Genomic DNA, 19,610 nt, shown 5'->3' with positions numbered 1-19,610 from the left:
CTCACCAGCCCTGACATTTTGGAAGAATCTTGTTCTGTCTTAGGCCCCAGTGTCTTCATATGTGAGTTGAAGTGGTTTATCTCAATGACCTCTAAAGCCCTGTTTGGTTTTGAGGTGACACACACAGGGTAGCAAAGAGTTGGACACAATTTAGTGACTGAACAACAGCAGTGTCTCCTGTAATGAGAACTGTCATTAGCATAAGAAGGTCCCAGTCCCAAGAAAGGAGTCTTTTGTTTTTGGCATCTTGTAACTTCTTTTTTTGCCTCTAAAATGCTGCATTTCATTAAGGGCTCACAAGTCTTGACATGTTTGTAAAGAAAAACATGGCAGGAATTCATATGCCTTGCCTTATAACAAACATGTTGTGAATAACCTATATTTGGGTATACTTTGTCATAGGGATGCAGGCAGAGTTTGAAATTCGAGCAGTTTCTGAAACGGGATGTTTTATTCTTCTCAAGCAGATCCCAGAGTTCTTCCACTTTACACCTTGAAGGGAGTCTTTATTGGAGAAGCTGCTCTCCATTTCCGAAGAATGGGAACATTTGCATTAAATGATGCAAGAGATGCCATTGTAATTTCATGAGAATTACTCTTTCCAATGAATGTTAGATTAAGAACCAAGTAAAATCCCTTGAAAGTGGCTGGAAGATAAATTAGAGCTGAGCTGCAGTTAGGTAGAACTAAATTTTATTCCTTCCCTTTAAAATGGTTTTTAATTGATTTGGCATACTTTTTAAGTTAATAATGAATACTGTACCTGGGTCTGCATGATCACTCCTGTGAATTAGATCTATTGCGCTTGAAACAGCTTTCCCTTGCAGAGGACAGTGATTTTAATGAAGCGTCTTTGCTTATTGCACGGATGGAAATGTGGTTCATGGTGGTTTCAGACAGTTCTCTAATTAGCAGTCCAGTCTGTTCCCCTGAATATTTTCCCTCAAACAGTATGGAAATGTAGACAGGCAAGGTGCTTTATCATAATGCCGGGAGTTTTCCCCCATTTTGTAGGAGACCATGAAAATTCGTGTAGATCTTGGAGACCTTTTGTGTGTGTGTGATCTTTTTTAATTTTTTTCTTAAATTGGATAAATCCAGAGACCTTTAAAAGTGGTAGAAATAGGTAACTCTGAAATTTAAAAAATGGCTTTTATGTTAGAATAATGAATTTCACTGTTTGGGGCGGTTGTAGACAGGGTGGGGGGCATTAAGTTCCTAAATTAGAGTCTAATGATCAAATTTTGGTGTGTCAACTTGTAATATGGGTACAGGTGGGAATCTTATGTCTTTTACACTTGTGGCTTTTATGCTTACTTGTGGGGATGGAATCTTCTCAGTTTCTTCATCGTCATCATTATTTGAGCACGAGATGGGTGCTGGACCATGTTTAGAGGCCATGGCTTTGTTTAAAGGTCAGTGTTAAGGCCAACATGGAAATAGTTGCCATGAAAGGATGAGCCAAAGCCAGACCTTCCTGAGAAGTGAAAATATAAAGAATGGGGTCTTCCCATTGATTCACGGAGTGAGTGAAAAGAAATGGAGAAAATATAGAAGGAGAGAGGAAAGGAGAAAGACTAAATTTTGAAGATTACAGCATCCTGGGAGAAAGAAGCTAATAATTCAACACATTTCTATTCTACATAGGCTATTTGGTCACTATTAAGTAGTTTAAGAAAACGATTGATCTGAATATTGATGTAAAATGATAACTACCACTACAATATATTGAAGACTCACTGTCTTCCAGGTGCCAGGCTAAGCATTGCACGTAGAATGATCTAATTTGGCTGCTATTATCACTCTCTGAGCTAGGTATCATTACTTTTTCCATTTTTAAGATGAGAAAACAGAGGCACAGAGAAATTCCCATCAATCAGCTTCATATGACTAGAAAGTGATAGACTAAGGATTTTAAAACCCTGGAAAAATGACTCCAAACCTCATGATAGTACGGATTCTGAAGAGGAAATTGAGTTCACTGTTTAAAGGTGGAGAAAGAATTGTGCATTGCCTGAACTCAAACCAAGGAAGTCAGAACTAGGGCTGAATTGAAGAGCTGCTGGCTCCCATAATGCACTTAAAGCCCTAACCGCTGCCTGCTCTCTTGCTACCCAACTGTAATTAAAATTATCATACAGTATAATGATTTCTAATACATTTCAGAACAAATCACCATCTTATATCTGACATGTTGTTAATGTTTACTACCATAATTACTAATTTGAAATATAAGGCAGCAATTTTTATTAGTGTTTGGTTATGTATAATTATGTCAAATATGAGACTGCAATTTAGATTGAACTGTATTAGCAGCGATCATATAAAGTGATTATACTGTATATTTGACACCCTGGATATTTTACGTTTCTATAGATTTTTTTTTCCACTCTAAACCATAAAGAATTAAAGATCATCCAAAGGTTATTTATAATGCTTTTCATTTAAAGAGTTTGGAAATATAAATGCTAAAACTGAGATGTACTGAATTGCAGTTTAACTGAGAGGGATGGAAACTGCCTATCAATGAACATGTGTGATGTGCCAGACCCTCTGCTGGGCACTTCACACAGCTAATTTCTAATCCTCACAATGAATATGCTATTTTCCTGACCAAAAACCAGGGCCCAGAGAATTAAGAGATGTTATTAATCTAGTGAATGGTGCAGCTGAATTTCAAGTTCATGATCTTTTTGGAAGCTTTTTAACCTGGGTGGTTAAAAAAGAGATCATTTTATGGAAGATTATTGTTAGAATGTGCTTTCCTGTAAACTTAGCAGTATTTTGTATTTAATGAGATGTTGTATGTGATGTATATGATCCTTCCTTATATATTATCTCATTAATTAAGTTTTATTAGGTCCACTTTTGAGCTGGGGAAACTGAAACTCAGAAGTTTAAGTTTTATCCCAGTTTGCACAAGTTAGCATGAGAAGAGCCAGGATTTGAATCAGGGACTTCTGGCTTAAGTGCTCCTGTTTTCTCTGGTTAGATGGTTATCTGCTTCCTTGTGCTTACCACAAACCCTTTATTACAATAGATCTTGAGTTCTTTTTGTGATGCTGCTGATGACGTGTGATGATGACGGCAGCTAAGAGAGATCAACCATTCCCTGCTAAGCTATTTACATTTATCATGTAATTCTTCTGATATGCCTCTTTTTTGGATAAGGAAACTGAGATGTAGAGAGCTTCTCTCCCACAATGGGAGAGCCAGGGTTTGAAGAGAGAACTGTTTTGATCCCCAGATTCATTCTCTTACATGTTCATTCCCTGCAGAGATAATAGTCAAGTTATTTTTTGGGAGAAATGAGACTAATTCCTTATCTTTACCCAAGAAGACCATTTCCACTCCTGAATACGTTTGTTTGTTTGTTTTGTTACATTTTCCTAAACATTCTCTATTTTATTAACATATTTCAAATATTCAATGGTCAAAGTTTCTTTGAAAGTCAACATTTCAATGAACATTTCAAAAAAAAACCCCCAAAAAAACCACCCCCTCAATCCAGAAATATTACTTCTAGTCCCAAAGTGAAAGTTGCTCAGTTGTGTCTGAATCTTTGAGACCCCATGGACTATACAGTCCATGGAATTCTCCAGGTCAGAGTACTAGAGTGGGTAGCCTTTCCCTTTTCCAGGGAATCTTCCCAACCCAGGGATTGAACCCAGGTCTCCCACATTGCAGGTGGATTCTTTACCAGTTGAGCCATAAGGGAAGCCCAAGAATACTGGAGTGGGTAGCCTATCCCTTCTCCAGCAGATCTTCCTGACCCAGGAAATACTGGCTGCCCACTCCAGTATTCTTGGGCTTCCCTTGTGGCTCAGCTGGTAAAGAATGGACCTGCAATGAAGGACATAGGCAAATTATTTAAAAGAAATGTTTCAGATTTTAAAAACAATAAAACTATATTAGAGAGAGGAAATGGAGTAGTTACATATCTTAATTAAATCACTAATATGATTGGTGAATTTCCACTCAGTTACTCATTCACACATACTTTTTAAAAAAGACAGTGAGCTCCGATAGGGCAGAGACTGTGTCTATTTTGTTCACTATACTTTGCTGTGCATGCACGTGCTCAGGAGCATCCTACTCTTTGTGGCGCTATGGACCGTAGCTCCTCTGTGAATGGGATTTTCCAGGCTGGAATACTGGAGTGGTTGCCATTTCCTTCTCCAGGTTTGTTCACTATGCCAGATACTTAATACAGTCCTTGATATTTGGTGGAAATCCATGAACTCAAACAAATTAAGGAATCAATCAATGAAGTATAAGTATTAGTTTGTGTTTTGTCTTTTTATTTTGTTGTTCAGTATGTCCTATAGATTTTTAATCATAATCCTTCTAAATCTTGTTTATTAAACTTACAAAGTAATTGATTATTAGTGGAGAAAATTGCATCTTAACCAAGAGTGAGACTTTTGTCTTTGATTGATTCTCTCAAACTGAATCTTGCTCTTTATATTGACTCAAAGCTGAAGTAATGTACCTTTGTAAAACCAAAAACTTTTCTCTCTGAGGTCCTACTTCATAGCCATGTGCATGCTCAGTCACTTAAATTGTGTCTGACTCTTTGCGACCCTATGGATTGTAGCCTGCCAGGCTCCTCTGTCCATGGAATTCTCCAGGCAAGAATCCTGGAGGGGTTACCATGCCCTCCTCTAGGGGATCTTCCCGACCCAGGGATCAAACCTGGGTCTCCTGCATTGCAGGAGGATTCTTTACCACTGAGCCACCTGGGAAGCCAGGTGGCTTGATAGTTATAGAAACTCTTTAAACAAATCTCTCCTTGCATCCATGTTTTCTTGTCTTATCTATGATACCTGTATCCAACAGAAGGGCTTCTATTATGAGTTTCTAGTCCATCAGGGTTGAGGGGTTTGCTGGCTCATCCCCACCAGCTTGACTGGCCATTCCCTTGGCCATCTCTAAGCCAGTAACTTGCCCTTGCAAGGCTAGCATTAAGAACTGGACACGGCAGAGTCTGATCATGTGTCATAACTGAGTGAGTTGGCTGGATGCTGATCCAGCTCAAAGCAGTGACCTTGGTAGATACAGGGTTCTGTCTGAGCATGGAACACCAAATCAGTTCACCTTGAAAATTAACTTGCCCTTTCAGCCAAAATGGAAAACAGAAAATATTTTGTTTATGATTGTTTTATTGGATTTTATATAGTAAGGACCTATAATGCTTGAAAGGGCAGGTTAGTTTTCAAGGTGAACTGACAAGATTTGTGACGTTGTACAGGAGGCAGTGATCAAGACCAAACCCAAGAAAAAGAAATGCAAAAGGTAAAATGATTGTCTGAGGGGGCCTTACAAATAGCTGAGAAAAGACAAGAAGTGAAAGGCAAAGGAGAGAAGGAAAGATATATCCATCTGAATGCAGAGTTCCAAAGAATAGCAAGAAGAGATAAGAAAGCCTTCCTCAGCAATCAATGCAAAGAGATAGAGGAAAACAATAGAATGGGAAAAACTAGAGATCACTTCAAGAAAATTAGAGATACTAAGGGAACATTTCATGCAAAGAGGAACACAATAAAGACAGACATGGTATGGACCTAACAGAAACAAGATATTAAGAAGAGGTGGCAATAATACACAGAAGAACTGTACAAAAAAGATGTTAATGACGTAGATAACCATGATAGTGTGATCACTGCCCTAGAGCCAGACATCCTGGGATATGAAGTCAAGTGGGCTTTAGGAAGCATCACTACAAAGCTAGTGGAGGTAATGGAATTCCAGTTGAGCTATTTCAAATCCTAAAAGATGATGCTGTGAAAGTGCTGCACTCAATATGCCAGCAAATTTTGAAAACTCAGAAATGGCCCCAGGAATGGAAAAGGTCCATTTTCATTCCAATCCCAAAGAAAGGCAATGCCAAAGAATGCTCAAACTACCGCACAATTGCACTCATCTCTCACGCTAGCAAAGTAATGCTCAAAATTCTCCAAGCCAGGCTTCAATAGTACGTGAACCATTAACTTCCAGATGTTCAGGCTGGATTTAGAAAAGTCAGAGGATCCAGAGATCAAATTTCCAACATCTGCTGGATCATTGAAAGAGCAAGACAGTTCCAGAAAAGCACCTACTTCTGCTTTATTGACTATGCCAAAGCCTTTGTGTGGATTGCAACAAACTGTGGAAAATACTTCAAGAGATGGGAATACCAGGCCACTTTACCTGCCTCCTGTGAAATCTGTATGCAGGTCAAGAAGCAACAGTTAGAACCAGACATGGAACAACTGACTGGTTCTAAATTGGGAAAGGAGTATATCAAGGCTGTATATTGTCACCCTGCTTATTTAACTTCTATGTAGAGTACATCATGTGAAATGCTGGGCTGGATGAAGCACAAACTGGAATCAAGATTTCTTGGAGAAATATCAATAACCTCAGATATGCAGATGACACCACCTTTATGGCAGAAAGTGAGGAGGAGCTCAAGAGCCTTTTGATGAAAGTGAAAGAGGAGAGTGAAAAAGCTGGCTTAAAACTCAAGATTCAAAAATTGAAGATTATGGCATCCAATCCCATCACTTCTTGGCAAATAGATGGGGAAACAGTGGAAACAGTGATAGACTTTATTTTCTTGGGCTCCAAAATCACTGCAGATGGTGATAGCAGTCATGAAATTAAAAGATGCTTGCTCTTTGGAAGAAAAGCTATGACCACCCTAGACAGCATATTAAAAAACAGAGACAGTACTTTGCTGACAAAGGTCCATCTAGTCAAAGCTATGGTATTTTCAGTAGTCATGTATGGATGTGAGAGTTGGACTAAAATGAAAGCTGAGTGCCGAGGAGTTAATGCTTTTGAACTGTGGTGTTGGAGAAGACTCTTGAGAATCCCCTGGACTGCAAGGAGATCAAACGAGTCAATCCTAATGGGAATCAGTCCTGAATATTTATTGGAAGGCTGATGTTGAAGCTGAAACTCCAATACTTTGGCCACCTGATGTGAAGAACTTACTCATTGGAAAAGACCCTGATGGTGGGAAAGATTGAAAGTGGGAGAAGTGGATGACAGAGGATGAGATGGTTGGATGGCATCACTGACTCGATGGACATGAGTTTGAACAAACTCCAGGAGTTGATGATATACAGGAAAGCCTGGCATGCTGCAGTCCATGGGGTCACAAAGAGTCAGACATGACTGAGCGACTGAAGTGACTGATAATGCTAGATTAAAAATATGTACATAGCAAGATCCAGAACTGTACATTTTAATCAATCAAAAGTACCTTTTGTTGTTTTTTCTTTTTTTCAAGTGCTTATAACGTCACAGATATGTATGAATAAGTCCTTTTAAGGTTCATCATGAAAAAGAGACTGCTAAATCCTTTAACCCAATTCTAAAATTGATCCCTTAAGAAAAGTTAAATATCATCATTGTTTGTAGATTGGAAGATCACCACAAAGATAATTCTTTTTATAAATACAGATGGTGCCCTTATGGAAATTATATGACAGTAAGTAGATGCCAATAGAAAAAAAATGACACGTTGATTAGCTAGTAAAATAGTGTTCAGTAGAATTATGCTTCTTTGTCTAATTAATGGCTTATTTGAACTTGTGATGCCCTGTTTTCATTTTAGCTTTTAATGTGTTCCTTCAGAAACTTTTAAAATGTGAAATAATATGAATTTTATTGTCTTGAGCATAAAATGCTAATCATCGATTAGCAGTGAATCATGGCTATAAAGCTTCCACCTCTTCACCCCCTTTTCACCCCAAGCCATTCTTATGAATTGATGAAGCTGAATCAATTGCCAGCAGGTTGAAAACACAGCACTTGACTGACAGAAAAAAAAATGAGCCAATGAATATGTTATTGGCAAATTATTGATATAAAAATCTGTGCTCAGGGTATACTTGGGCAAAGAATATAGGGAGGGGCACAGTTTGTTCACTGAGTACCTGGTGTGTGTCAGATCTTGGAAACAACCTCATATTTGGGCTCTTTTGGTGCTTTTTTCTTTTATTCTCTCTGAGCTGTATTGTATTAAAATATCAGGATGGCCAAAAAGTTTGCTTGGTCTTTTCCATAGCACCTTATGGAAAAACCTGAATGAAGTTTTTGATCAACCCAGTAACTCCTCCTCTCTCCCTCTTTTAAAAAGCATCAGTTTTTTTTTTTTTTTTTAAAGAGTGCAGAGTCTTCTTATCATGGTATCAGGACATGGAGGGCATTGGAATCTTAGCATACCATTTTCCATGTTCACCACTGTTTGTTGGTGGTTGCGACGTGGAGAAATGTTGCCCAGCCTCTTCGAAATGGCATGTGAATAATCCCGTAATCAGTGTAATGTATGCTGTTATGGGAGTAATCAAGTCATTCAGCTTTGAAGTAAGATCCAATTTTTAAAAAGTGGTTGATGAATGCAGTTTCAGGTATTTAGAGGAGGCTGATGTTACCTGGACTATTTGGATCTTCTGGTTGAACAGGGAAAAAAGTACTTGAAGAAACTGAAGTGGACCATTCTAAAAATATCCCAAGTTTTGGGATAGATTTTCCTACCAGGCACAGTACGCAATTTAAGATTTTAAAATTAAACACGTCTGTGAGCTTTGGAATTTAGTATTGCCGAAAGCTGAGTTGGTTGGAAGGGAGGGGTGACGGTGGCCTCGGCCTCGTCTGAGGGATTTGCTGGCTCCCTCCTCCTCACTGTGCTTTACCCAGGGCTTGGCAGGGTGGGGTCCACCTTGTTAGTCAGTCTTAACTTAAATGTTTCTTCTCCAGTGGTGCTGTCTTCCCTAAGCACACTTTCCCACCCTGGGAGCTCTCTCTTTTCCTCTTTCCTTTTTGATTTTCTTCATGTGTCTTATGGGCTTCCCAGGAGGCTCAGTGGTAAAGAATCTGCCTTCCAAGGTGGGAGACAAAAGAGAGGATGGGTTCAATCCTTGGGTTGGGAAGATCCCCTGGTGGAGGGTATGGCAATCCACTCTAGTATTCTTGCCTGGAGAATTCCATGGATAGACGAGCCAAGCGGGCTACAGTCCATCGAGTTGTGAAGAGTCGGACATGATTGAGAGACTAACCCGCGCGTACACACACACACACACACACACACACACACACACACACACGTCTCTAATGCCTAGAAATTCTTGTTTCCTTGCTGGCTTCCCCTCTTCCAGGAGAATGCAAGCTCCTTGAGAGCAGGGGCTTTGTCTGGCTCTCCCAGTATCTTCAAGACCCCAAATGGTCTTTGGAGACGTGGGATGAAAGATTGATTGAAAGAGTGAAAACTCCATCTAAACCCAGGGCCTCAGGATTCTGGCTCAGCGGGTCCCCTGCCAGGTACATTTGCATTACTGACAGGTTCTAGGAGCAGCGCATCTCCCTGGCAACACACACCCCAACTCCTCCATGCTCACCTCTGGGTAAAGGCTCACCTAGCTGATCCTGTCCCCTGTCCCAAGTCAGAGGTTGCTGGTGATTGGGTGATAGGTCTGCTCAGGTTCCCAGCTTGGCCAGCAGCCGGCAGTAGTCATGCAAAATGCTGTGACTGTCCCTGCTAGTTAAGCTTCATATTACTTAAGACATCCATTTCAAAAATAACTCCGGCATCTTGGTTATGTTCTGTACTTGATTCCCATGGCTTTAGCGATCCAAATCCCATTAATGCCAGAGCCCTTGCACAAAGCCTTTTGTATTGACTTGGGTCAACTTAATCTGTGGGTTTGTGTTCCCCTCCCCCTCCTTGCAGCTTCTCAACAACTCTTGCTTTTTATTTTTCTCTCATTTACTTTCTCTCTCGCTGTAGTCCTTCCTTCCTTCCTTTCTTTCTCTTTCATCCTCCCTCCTCCCCTCCCTCTCTCCCTCCTTTCCTTCTCCTCTCTCCCTCCCCATCCCTCCCTTACTGCTCTCCTCCTGACTTTTCCCCCTGCCCAGCCACCACTTTCTTTGCCTTGGAGAGCCAGATATTGTAGGTGATTCCCTCCTCCCAAGATTGAATTCTAAGCATGTGAGGAGTCTTGGCTCCAGTTTCCTCCTTGCCTATCTCTTCAGGCTTCAGATTTATCAAGTGTACCAACATTAAGTAAGATCTTCATGAAAAGCCTCATATATAAAAATCTTCATGTTCAAGTAGGTAATTTTTGGACTAATCATTGGTGTATCAGCACCTCTCTACAGAATTTCTTTCCTTTTCTCCCCCAGCATTGATTTTCTGTTTATGAAAGTAATGCATGCTCACTGTGAAGCATTCAGATAATAAAGAAAACCTGGCCTGACTTTAAGTAGCAGGACTCCTGGTGTAGCCAGAAGAGGATTTGGCATTCTAGAGAATAATTAACAAAACTAGTTTTAAGAGCCAATTTATTGCAGAAAATAGGGGAATTACCTGTCCTAGGGAATGAGAACTGTTCAGATGTTGCCAACACTTCCCCCAAATGTGCTGTGGTCCCAGAATAATGACTTCTTTTCTAGGAAAAGGAGAAGATGCTGTGGTCCAGTGGATAGGAAACACTGCCACCAGCTTTCTTAGTTTGCAGAAAATATGCCCAAGTCTGCCTTTTCAAAGAAAGCTATCAGACCACATCAGAGGCAAAGAGGGTATAGATTCCATATCTTTTGATTCATTTATTCTTAGAGCAAATCCACATTTCCCAACTGTGCTGATGACTGTCATGTAAGGTTTGCCAAAGGGTTCTGGGGTCAAATAATTTGGGAAACACTCATGCTGTTGTTCATATTGCTTGAAGCTATGTGATTCACATCCACATATTGCAGAACAGGAAAACCTGAAGTAAAGAGACCCATGTTGCTTCTTTTCATGTTGTTTTCTGAAACTTAATTGACTGTGGACTTTTTTTTTAAAGTAACATCTAATATTGCCTAAGGGCTTTCCAGTTGGCTTAGCCAGTAAAGAATCCACCTGCAATTCAGGACACCCTGGTTCCATCCTGGGGTGGGGAAGATCCCCTGGAGAAGAAAATGGCAACCCACTCCAGTATTCTTGCCTGGAAAATTCCATGGACAGAGGATCCTGGCGGGCTATAGTCCATAGGGTGTCAAAGAGTCGGACACAACTGAACAACTAAGCATGCAAGCAGGCCATATTCTCTAAAACTATTTGGGTCAAAAAAACAAAGAAACCAAGCAAAAGCAGTTCCTGTATCTTTATTCTGGGTGCACAGCCTTTTCTGGGGGGCTTTTGCATTTCTGGTGTTCATGTTTTTCTTGGATGAGAAGATGAGTGGGGCCAAGGATTCATCTGTCAGTTCCCTTGTTCCAGGCATTGTGCTGGCCACTCTTCTTGCCTGACTGCATTTGAACCCCACAGCACCTGAGATCCACCCCACTCCAGTACTCTTGCCTGGAAAATCCCATGGACCGAGGAGCCTGGTAGGCCGCAGTCCATGGGGTCGCTAAGAGTCGGACACAACTGAGTGACTTCACTTTCACTTTTCACTTTGATGCATTGGAGAAGGAAATGGCAACCCACTCCAGTGTTCTTGCCTGGAGAATCCCAGGGACGGGGTTGCACAGAGTCTGACACGACTGAAGTGACTTAGCAATAGCAGTAGCACCTGAGATCCTCACTTTGTAGATGAGGACCCAAGGCTCAAAGCAGTGATGTGCCTTGTTCAGAGCCACTCGGTGAGGTAAGTCACGGAGCTGAGGGAAGACCATGGTTGTGGGCCCTGCACCAGGGCACTCAATACTTCCAATGCCCTTACCCTTCAGCATAGCAGACACAGACCCCACTGCATCCTTCCCACGTTGGGAACCTATTAGAGGCATTCATCAGTTGCTTTTTAAAAGAAGCTGTAGTCGGAGTGCACCATTACACACAGATCCCTCTTGGTGAAGACTGCTTACCATTCATACTCAAATAACTGAAAATTAAGTGTGTGATGTATATATATATATATACATATATGTATATATCCATATCCATTTATCCATTCAACCATCTATCCATTCATCCATCTATATGTATATATATCTGCTTCCCCAGAATGCATTCCAGAGCCTGAAACATAGTAGGAGCTTGGCAACAAATATTTAGTGACATAAAATGGGGAAATGAATGCTACATGAAGCATGTGTTCATGTCCTTACACTCCCTAGCCTCCTCTGCTTTGTTTTTCTTCGTAGCATTCATCACTACTAGACATGTGCTTACTTGTTTTACATTTTCTTATGTATTAGAAAATACATAAGAAATTTGGGTGTCTCCCCAAATTTGGATGTAAACTCTTGGGAGGAAAGTTCTGTGGGTCATTTATTCACCACTGTGGATTCAGGGAAGGTGCTCAGTAAATATTCGGTGAAAGAATAAATGGTTAAATAGAGGTTTTTACCATTACTTCTACTCTTCCAAAACTCTTAAATTGCTTTCTTTATTTCCCTACTTCTCTCTCAGGAGTAGTTAAAACTTACTTAAGGCTGTAAATAAAGGAAGTCTATGTTCTTAGCTATTTTATCCAGTGTAGCAAATATGGAAGGGCTCTGGGTTCATGGGTGTAGGCTATTTGCAAGACAAAAACACTTACAAACCCTGTGTACAGGAAGGTGTACCGTCATAGGGACAGGATATTCAATCACCACTTTCTGCTTTCTACAACAGCATGTTGCTCGCTCAGCGCAAGGGTCTTTGGCAGAAATCCCGTGTTAAAAAAATAAAAATCCAGACAGCATCTCTACTTCCTATCCACTAGAACCACACCCTGCTGGGCTTCTTAACTCAGGATGGAAAAATGTTTCAATATAATTAATCTCCTTTGCAATTCTGTTAAAAACCATTTTCCCCTCTCAAGATTTTATCCAACAGCCAAAGGGATCTGGAAAGGATAAGGACCCCTGAAAAGCTTTGACTAATATAGAATGAGGGTAATATTTTGGTTGGTGCTTAGGTAGGGCAAAGAGTTGAAAAATAGGTTCTAATCTTTGAAGTTAAAAAAATACGTGTCTGTGTAGTATTTCCCCTTGTTCCCTGCTCCCCATCTGTAGGTGGGTGCATCACAGTCTCTCTCTGTCACACACATACACACACACACACACACACACACTCTCTCTCTCTCTCTCTCTCTCTCTCTCTCTCTCTCTGTCAATCTCTCTCTCTCTCTCTCTCTCCACTCCTTGATGCCAGGAATGCTTCTGACACTCTGCAGGTGAAACCTTGCTCCCTGGCAGGGTGGCCCGTGGTCACCTCTACTTCTGTGGAGCAGTCAAAAATAAGCACGAGACCTACTCGGAATGTAGAGTACAGTTGAAAGGCATTTTGCCAAAATGTTTTCCGACCACCGAGTGGTAGAGATTGAAGCGTGCCCAGCCCTGATTGGATTACCACAGCCCCAGAAGCATTTTAATCTCAACTGCAGTTACTTGGCGTGGGGAGGGAGCTGGGGAGGAGAGGCGATGATTGAGGGGGGTGTGTGTGTGTGTGTGTGTGTGTGTGTGTGTGTGTGTGTGCAGTGGCAGCTTGTGTCTCCCAGTCTCCCGGCTGGCGCTGGGAATATGAAAATACTTACCACGGAGATAAAGTGAGGGATTCTTCAGTAGGGTCTGTTGATAACTTCCCTTTAATTTGGATTCTGTTGTATAAAATCTTTGTCAAAACAGCCTTTTAGCACACACAGCCTGGCGGTGGCAGATTGTGTATCAGTGGTTGATTATACTCAGGGAATAAACCAAAGCTTTAAAGAGGGATACGTTTTCATAATGGATGTGTGTTGAGGGTGGGGAGGTGAAGGAAAAAAAACCCAAAACTGAATTGTTAAGAAGGGACCCTTTCATAGCTCAAAGCAGCAGAATAGGAGAAAGAAGTAGGCTAGAGCATGAATGCCATAGAACCACGAGAAAAACATTGTTGTCAAAATGAATGGTGTTTATCCACTTATATACTCATATCTAACATTATATTAGTCAAAAAAATGTAAAAGCCCAACCTTGGAAGGAATTTAGCTTCTTAGGCCACACAGAATAAAGTAAACCATCCTAGGCAGTGGTTAATTACATCCAGACTGAAAAGTGGAAATACACCGGGTTTTCTGCCTGCCTGGGGCCTAGAGTCCATATGTAAGGGAAGATGTCCTGTGATTAGAGGTGAATGTCACGGTCATGAGTGAGGCAAGATGACCCTGCAGGACGGCTGGCAGGGGAATTGAGGATTGAGAGGCATGTATGGGCATGGAGAGGTCCAACCTCTGAAGGTTGAGCCGTTTGCACTTTAGGCTGAGGGAGAAGGAGAGCCAGGGCAGGGATTCAGGAATGCGGTCCTAGGGGAGGTAAAGATAGATTTGCTTGGCATTGGCATTTTAGATGGATCTGAGTGATGAGAGATGAAAGCTAAAAAATGGGAGCAGGAAGAATGACAATGGAAACATTTTCTGTTACCCAGAGACTTTCCTGGTGGAGTAAAATAAAGGAATGGGTATATGCTGATTTCTGGAGTGATATTTATGAAAACAGGTCAGAAAAACTGACAAGGAAGCAAGCATAGAGCTGGTTGGAATAGGAGTACCCATGTCCTTCTGTGTACTAGGGTTGTATAAACCCATGTGCACGAAAATAAGTGGCAAAAGTTACTGGGGAAGCTTCAGGGTGGAAATTTATAGCTATTATTTCTGTGGCCTCTAGCTACAAGAGCTAACAAGTGAAGATAGTCAAGAGACCCAAAGTGGGGAAAAATGACATTTTAACATTTTTGTCAGGTAGGCAATTTAAAAATAAACTTGAATTCAATATATACCATTAATGCTAGAGGTTGTGTTATAACAATGCAAAAATGCCTTCTTTTTGATAGTAGTTAAAAAAAAAAGTATGTCGTGGGGAGGGGGGGGCTAGGAACCATATATAGTTGAGGCATATGTGACCGTGACAGCAGCCCCACAAAGCTATTGAAAATGTACCACAAGTCTGCCCTCCAGAATTAACACCGTAACCTAGGTCAGGGACTCACTATTATCCTAATATCTGCTTTTGGATTCTGTCCAGTCCCATTAGCGATTCCCTTGTTGATTGCTCTGTTACTTGTGAATGTTAATTGCTTCTAAATCTCTTTGGCTGTTCAGATGCTTGGGGGAAAAATATCTGACTGGTGAAGGTATGAGTTTCTTTAATGTGCAAGTAAATAAGAAGTCTGTTTAGAGGCCCCACTGAAGTGTCTGTGACTCAAGATGTCATAAGTGGCTGATGAGGCATCTTCCTTTGCATGTCTGTTGTATGTTGGGGTGTAATCTTGGGGGGAAATGAGCTTTCTGTGATATCTGGGGTGTTTGTCCTAAATTGGCATGCTTGTAGATTCTTCCCTCTGGGATTTCTACTTGTTTCCTATGAAATGACTTTGCTACCTTCGAGATAAGCTTCTACTGAGAAAGTGGTATGAAATCAGAAGATGTAAAAATATAATTTGGCCCATCACTTGTATGTTGATCTCCATAGTTTCCGAACCAGAAGTGAAAGTGAAAGTGTTAGTTTCTAAGCATGTCCGACTCTGTGTGATGACATGGACTGTAGCCCACCAGGCTCCTCTGTCCATGGAATTCTCCAGGCAAGAAAACTGGAGTGCATTGTCATGCCCTCCTTCAGGGGATCGTCCCAACCCAAAGATCGAACCTACATCTGTGGCTCCTGAATTGCAGGCAGATTTTTCTTTTTCTTTTTTTTTACCATCTGAGTCACCTGAAAAGAAGGCAGCTTGAAAATAAACTTCTGAAAATTTCTTATTTTGCCATTGGGAAACAAAAGGCCCTGGAGGGTGAAGAGGTCAGGGTCACAGAGCCACCCACAGTGATGCTGGTTGGAGAGCAAGGTGACCTGACTCTTGGGCCCAGTGCTCAAGCAGTTAGGAGAAGGGAGAATGATAAAATGGGCATTTATTATAGTTTTCAGAAACAATTCATTGAGAATGATTTTTTTCCCCTTTAGCTGGAAAAATCTATTATGATCCAGTTTTGAGATGTATTTATTAGTAATTATAATAACATCCCAGAGAGAGTAAAAGGAGATACAGGAGAAAGGCCAAGCACCCAGTTCAGCACTGTGATTCATCTGTTCAACCAGTGTTTATGGGGTCCTTTGACCTTAGGATTCATTTAGTGGTGAATAAAGCAGTCCCTCACTCTCATGGAGCTTATAGTGGCGGAAGGGAGGTGGGGAGAAGAATTAGAAAAATAAGTTAAGAGATGGATCAATAACGTTAGGTTGCGTGAAGATTCCTGGAGAAAGAGAAAGAAGAGGGAGGGAATGGAGCCTGATGAGTTGGCAATGTTGTGATAGTTTTAGGTGGACAGCATAGCAGTTCGGCCACCTATCCATTCTCCCCCAAACTTCCGTTCCATCCAGGTTGACAGGAGGACCTCGTTGGTTACCCATGTGTATGTGTCAGTTCCAAACTACCTTACTGTCCCTTCCCCTCCGCAACATGAGTTCGTTCTCCAAGTCTGTGAGTCTGTTTCTGTTTTGTAAACAAGTTCATTTGAATCTTTTTTCTTTTTTTTTTTTTTAGATTCCACATATAAGGAATATCCTACGATTTTTCTCTTTCTCTGTCTGTGTGTCGGACATTTTTAAGGAGACACAGCTTTTATGAACCAAATAGTTTGTCTCATAAACAGAGCCTAAACTCATCTTTTTGAAAAACATTGCCTGAAGGAGCTATCCTTCTGGGACTGGTGTTTGTGACTCACCAGGAGTGTCCAAAACCATTGAATCTTTCCAGATAAATCAGAGAGATTGTTACTGTACTCAAATCCTTGAACTGTAAGATTTTAAGTTTCTTGATGATTGTTGATGAAATTTTTTGATGAAGTCCTTATTATCTACACATTTTTGTGTCCTCCAGGAAACCACCTGGAGCACTGAACTTGTATATAGTGGGAACTCAGTAATTGTTAATTATTTGGTCAGTGCCCAAATAAACGGCCTGAGAGTGGCAGAAATGATGGGGTGTCCTAGAAAGGGTTGTTAAAAATATACGCTTCTAAAAATGTTGTTAAATGAGATTATTTCTGAAGCTTCTGACTTCCTTGGAATAATTTTTAAAGACAAGTCCATATGCTGACATGTGAACATAAGTATGTGTATAACAAACTGAACTGTAGTAATGTTATTTTCAGGCCAAATTTTAGTTAGATGATTGTATTTTGTCAATTTAAATTTTTTCTCCTTGTTTAAACTGGATATGGGAAGTTTTTTTGTTTTTTTTTTTTAACCTTTTCTCTGGTATTAAAGGAATATTGGTCTCTGAGCTCTTTGGACCAAGTACGATTCTGCACTATTTTATTCTGGGTAAAATGTATTTAATACATTGAGATTGTGGTGGAAATTACATGGGAAATATCAGTCCCCAAGGAAAAGATAGGTGGTCAAGTTGTATTCTGACAGGGAAGATGAAAATTGTAATTCTTGTTCTCCCGTAACTGAATTCTCTCAGTATAACAGGCCAATAATTTATTCTCCTAATGCATTTCTATATCCCCATCTGCAAAGTGGGGGTAACACAAACTTACCCTCTGCCTTTCAGGTTTTTTGCGAAAATCAGTGAACTAATATTGGTAAAATTGGAGCCCCATGGATGAAGGGTACTTTGTAAGTATAACACCTTATTGTCATGTTATGTTCTGTGCATATGTATGTTATGTATTGTATAAATATCAGATGTCTGTTTTTGCTGTATTAGGAAATCAGTAACTCTGAGTTTCACACCCAAGTATTGAGAATCTGAATTCCTTTCAAGAATTTAACATTACTGAACTCTCTAATCGTTTGTCAATATGTTGAATGTGCAAAAGTCTGACCAACCCCCCAAAATATTCAATTCATGTTTACTGGACAATTTGGAAGAATACATGTCTGCATATTGTGTAAAAGTGTTGGTATCAACCCTGGATATGAATGCAAGGTATCCGAATTTCTCTTCCCTTATCTCTGTCTCTCTCCCTCCCTTTTTTTTTTTTTTTTTTGATTTTCATTTAACTCTGTGTTTTGATCAGTCCATTTGCATCTCAAAGAAATGATTGGTTTCTGGGAGACACTGCACGTTTCTCTGAGGTCCGTGATGTTTTGTTAATGATTAAACTGAAGGAGACATCTCTTAGATAAATTGCTAAATATTGTGTTTCCATACTTGAGGTGGGGGAGGAGGTCAGCTACAATGGTGAGCTAATGGATCACCCCCTTGTGACCATGTGACAGCCCAGGTGACTTGGGAGAGGCCTGTGGTCCACGGAATGGCTGAGGGCTGCAAGTTACAAAGCCCAAGAGTAGGCAGAAGCTGTAGAATCCTACAGCACCTGCTTCGACTGATATTTTCTGCTGCATGGGACATATTTTTATTTTGGGAGGTTAACCAGTGCTCTGGCATTGTGTGAACAACTATAGATTGGCCAACAGCATGCCTAGCTTAATCCATGGTGTATATATAGTTGTGTATATATATACACACACATATATATATATACACACATATATATATACACACATATTTTTAAAGAGTGGCTATCACCCTTTAAAAACTCCAAAGAGAGAAATTGAAAAAGGATTGTGACTGCTTATTGAAGCCTGTTTTGTGAGTTCCCCTGAGATTCACAGGCTATAAGATCTTATATCTGGAAAGGTCCATGCATGTTTCATCTCTGGTCCGATTTCTTGGCCAGTTCTCAGGATTCCATCTAATGGGTGCCCGAGCACCCCCAGAGGCAGACCTGCTACTGCAAGAGACAACTCTTTTCTGTAAGAGCATTCTTTCTTGAGTTGAACCCAAATCCACCTTCTACATATCTTGCATGCTCAGGTCCTGATTTTACCACCCATCCCTACAAAGAACCAGTCTTCCTACTCCAAAGTGATACCATTTTTCAAATATTTGGTGGTACTTACTGAGTCCCCCTTAAAGTGGTCTTGGTCAGCATCAGTTCCCTCCACAAGCAGAGCTTGTCTGCTTTGACTTCCCAGCTCTTTACCCACTGGAAGATTCTTATTCTCTGTGTCTTTCTTAACAAGCCGCACTGAGAGTCCTTCTGCAGGCCCTCTTCTGCATCTCAGAATCAAGAGTTCTAATCAAAGATCCGCAAGAGAATGACCTGGAAGGAATCGTCTGGAATCACATGCTCCCATGGCTTGGTTTGAATAATGGCACAGCAAAACCCACGTCCTTCTGTGAGGTGTAGATGATTGACAGGGAGAAAGTTGTTTTGGTTAATAATACAATCTGCTTGCCTCCTGGAGACGCAGCAGTCGCCTACTAATTCGTTAGAAGTGAATTAAGGTTGTTTACCGATGTTTTAAAGTAACTGTCAGAGTGGAAAAAAAAAGTTCATCCTGGATGAGACCACTCACCTACTTGCGAGTTGCTGTTTATTTTAAGCTGAGTGCATAAATAATATATTGAGATACGAAGGGTGATTTCAAGCATTAGAACACGAAGCCTCCTGTTTACCAACTGTCATCGGGCTGAAGAGAATTTAAACAGCTCTGAACCTTTTTGTCTGTGAATGCAAGGCATGAAATTAACTTTCATTTCATCGTTAGCAGAAAGCATGATTAAGGCAGTCTTGTTGATGTGTCTTCTGCCGATCGGGGGCTCTTTTGCTATTCAAGACGAGCCTGGCAACAGAAACAAGGATTTGAAACAAGAGCCTCTCCCCAGC

At 40.7% G+C, this 19,610-nt stretch overlaps 1 protein-coding gene across 2 annotated transcripts in view; it reads left to right on the top strand.

Moving 5' to 3' along the window:
- PPARGC1A (PPARG coactivator 1 alpha) overlaps positions 1 to 19,610 on the top strand; it is a 713,764-nt gene that overhangs the window by 193,310 nt on the left and 500,844 nt on the right. For both annotated transcript variants that reach the window (XM_027544177.1, XM_027544179.1), the window contains exon 2: positions 17,486 to 17,550. In XM_027544177.1, coding sequence (XP_027399978.1) covers positions 17,533 to 17,550 — 18 coding nt within the window. In that variant the 5' untranslated portion in view covers positions 17,486 to 17,532. The remainder of the gene's footprint in view (positions 1 to 17,485; positions 17,551 to 19,610) is intronic.

The sequence above is a fragment of the Bos indicus x Bos taurus genome, chromosome 6 (genome assembly GCF_003369695.1).
Source record: "Bos indicus x Bos taurus breed Angus x Brahman F1 hybrid chromosome 6, Bos_hybrid_MaternalHap_v2.0, whole genome shotgun sequence".
NCBI lineage: Eukaryota > Metazoa > Chordata > Mammalia > Artiodactyla > Bovidae > Bos > Bos indicus x Bos taurus.
This window is presented reverse-complemented; position numbering and strand designations above follow the sequence as displayed.